Here is a 2,027-nt window from a genome sequence, read left to right as displayed (position 1 = left end):
GACTCGTATTTAGACGTTACGGCAGAGTATGTCGACGATTGTAATGAAAATAAATATAATATATATAAATATACCGAAAACAGCGTTGTTTAAAAGTTTGAAAAAGTCCTTTTCGAAGTCATTTCTAGCTTTTTTTCGCATCTCGGTGTTTAATTCTATGTATTTCTTAAGCCAGTCTGACTGATTAAACTGAATAACTCTGTGAACCTATAATAAAACAAAATATGTTATAAATTATAAATAATTGAATAAATATACTACTTTTTCCACAACGAGTCCATTTTTAATGGCCTGCTGCAGGTTCCGATAGTGAATCACATAGTTTTTCTTTGAATGAAGTGTTGCCATAAGTTTTTTAACTTTTGAGCCAGGTGGAATATCGTTTTTCGGTAGGAATGGTAAGTCCTATGAGCCGTGAAAAATTAGAGATGTAGGTATAGTGACTGTTATCCCCGTCAGATATTATAAGAAGATCGAAATGGTCGGGTTTTTCTTCGTGTACTACTTTCAGGGGAAATACTTTATATTCTGGAAATTTTGGTGGTTGAAATTTCATATCGATACCGTAAACATTCACGGACACGTTCGGATTATTTTTTTCAAAAATTTTAACCTGATGTAGTGGTGTTGGAAACGAAATATCTTTAAAATTATATTTCTTTTCGTGTTTTAAATAATTATCATCAACACGATATTTATTTTCCCCTGTAACATGTTTTGCTAAGATTGCCCATTTGAAGCATTGCATGTCTAAGTTTTGAGGGTTAATAGTAGCTTTTTTCTTTTCTATCACGTCTGGTAGTTGTATGTAGGACGAACCGCCCATAGGTGTATATTTATATACGCCTAACATTAATCCGTATATATCCGTATATTAATGTAATGTGAACCCACTGCCCTTGCTTGCATACTCGGCTTCTTCTTTCATTAATTTAGCAAATGACTCTTCTACAATTTCATGTACACCGGTATCACAGAAAACCGCCCTAACCGAAGTTTTAAAAGCACGATTTTCCGACGAATATTCAACATTTGGTATATTATATGTTGCCTCAAGCTTTAAATTAAACTTGATCGGATTTTTTTTCGCAATTGATTTGAGTAAATTAACTAGTTCGGATTTAATCGAATCAAGGAAGTAGATATAGTTTTGAATATTGTTGGTATTTTTTACGTAATACCAGCTGATTGTATTGTTTGATGACGTAGAGAGTAGTGTAAATCCCGAAGACTTTACGGAATTCAAGCGTATTTTTTTTGCCCTAACAGCAGATTTAGTGTTTGCGCTGGAAACACGTTTCCCATTATCAAGCGTAGTGTACGAATCTTTTTTTTAAAAAAAAAAAAAAACCTAATTAGTCTATACCGCGTTTATAAAAAAATTAAATTACTAACCTTCCTTTTTACAGAATCCAAGATCTTCAAAGACATCTGCAACTTGCGCGTAATCATCATCGTCATCTACGTTGTTTAAAAAGTCCTCCATCACGTTATCTCCCGCTGTTGATACCGCGTTATCTCCCGCTGCTGATATCGCGTTATCTCGCTGTGATGATAGGGCCTAGAACACTTCTTCCAAAATGTAATATTATTGATAACATGTTGGAAGAACATTATTGCCAACATCAAAAAATAATAAATAAAATGATTCAGTTGTACCAACGCGGCTTTTATATATTTTAAATTGATATAATATTATAATATTAATAGATTGAAAATATTACTAGTATTTATAATCAATGATATTAAACAATAAGCATTATGTTTATGTCATTATTACATAACATATTAACATTAATTAAATTCGTAAATTAAATTCGTGACACGTGTTTTAGTCATCAACTAAAACTATAGATGTTTATACTATAAAAAATTAAAATAAATGTAATTGTTATTGTTCCACATATAAAATAGTTGTAGTCTATAAATCACAAAAATATTGTTCATCATTTTAAAAAAATAAATAAAATTTAAATATTAGTCTGCTGGAATAGGACCAATCTGACGTCTCAGATACCCATCGTAGC

General features: G+C 31.3%; 1 protein-coding gene across 1 annotated transcript; it reads right to left on the bottom strand.

The window, feature by feature from the left end:
* Nucleotides 1–874: 874 nt before the first annotated feature.
* LOC115033569 lies at nucleotides 875–1,640 on the bottom strand. Its single transcript, XM_029486368.1, has 2 exons — nucleotides 1,396–1,640; nucleotides 875–1,326 (listed from the first exon to the last, which is right to left on the bottom strand). Exons 1-2 carry the CDS (start codon nucleotides 1,484–1,486, stop codon nucleotides 875–877), a joined length of 543 nt encoding a protein of 180 aa, XP_029342228.1. The 5' UTR covers nucleotides 1,487–1,640.
* Between the last annotated feature and the right edge of the window lie 387 nt (nucleotides 1,641–2,027).

The sequence above is a fragment of the Acyrthosiphon pisum genome, chromosome A1, assembly GCF_005508785.2.
Source record: "Acyrthosiphon pisum isolate AL4f chromosome A1, pea_aphid_22Mar2018_4r6ur, whole genome shotgun sequence".
Classification (NCBI taxonomy): domain Eukaryota; kingdom Metazoa; phylum Arthropoda; class Insecta; order Hemiptera; family Aphididae; genus Acyrthosiphon; species Acyrthosiphon pisum.
Note: the sequence above shows the minus strand (reverse complement) of the source record. Positions and strands in the feature narration are given on the sequence as shown.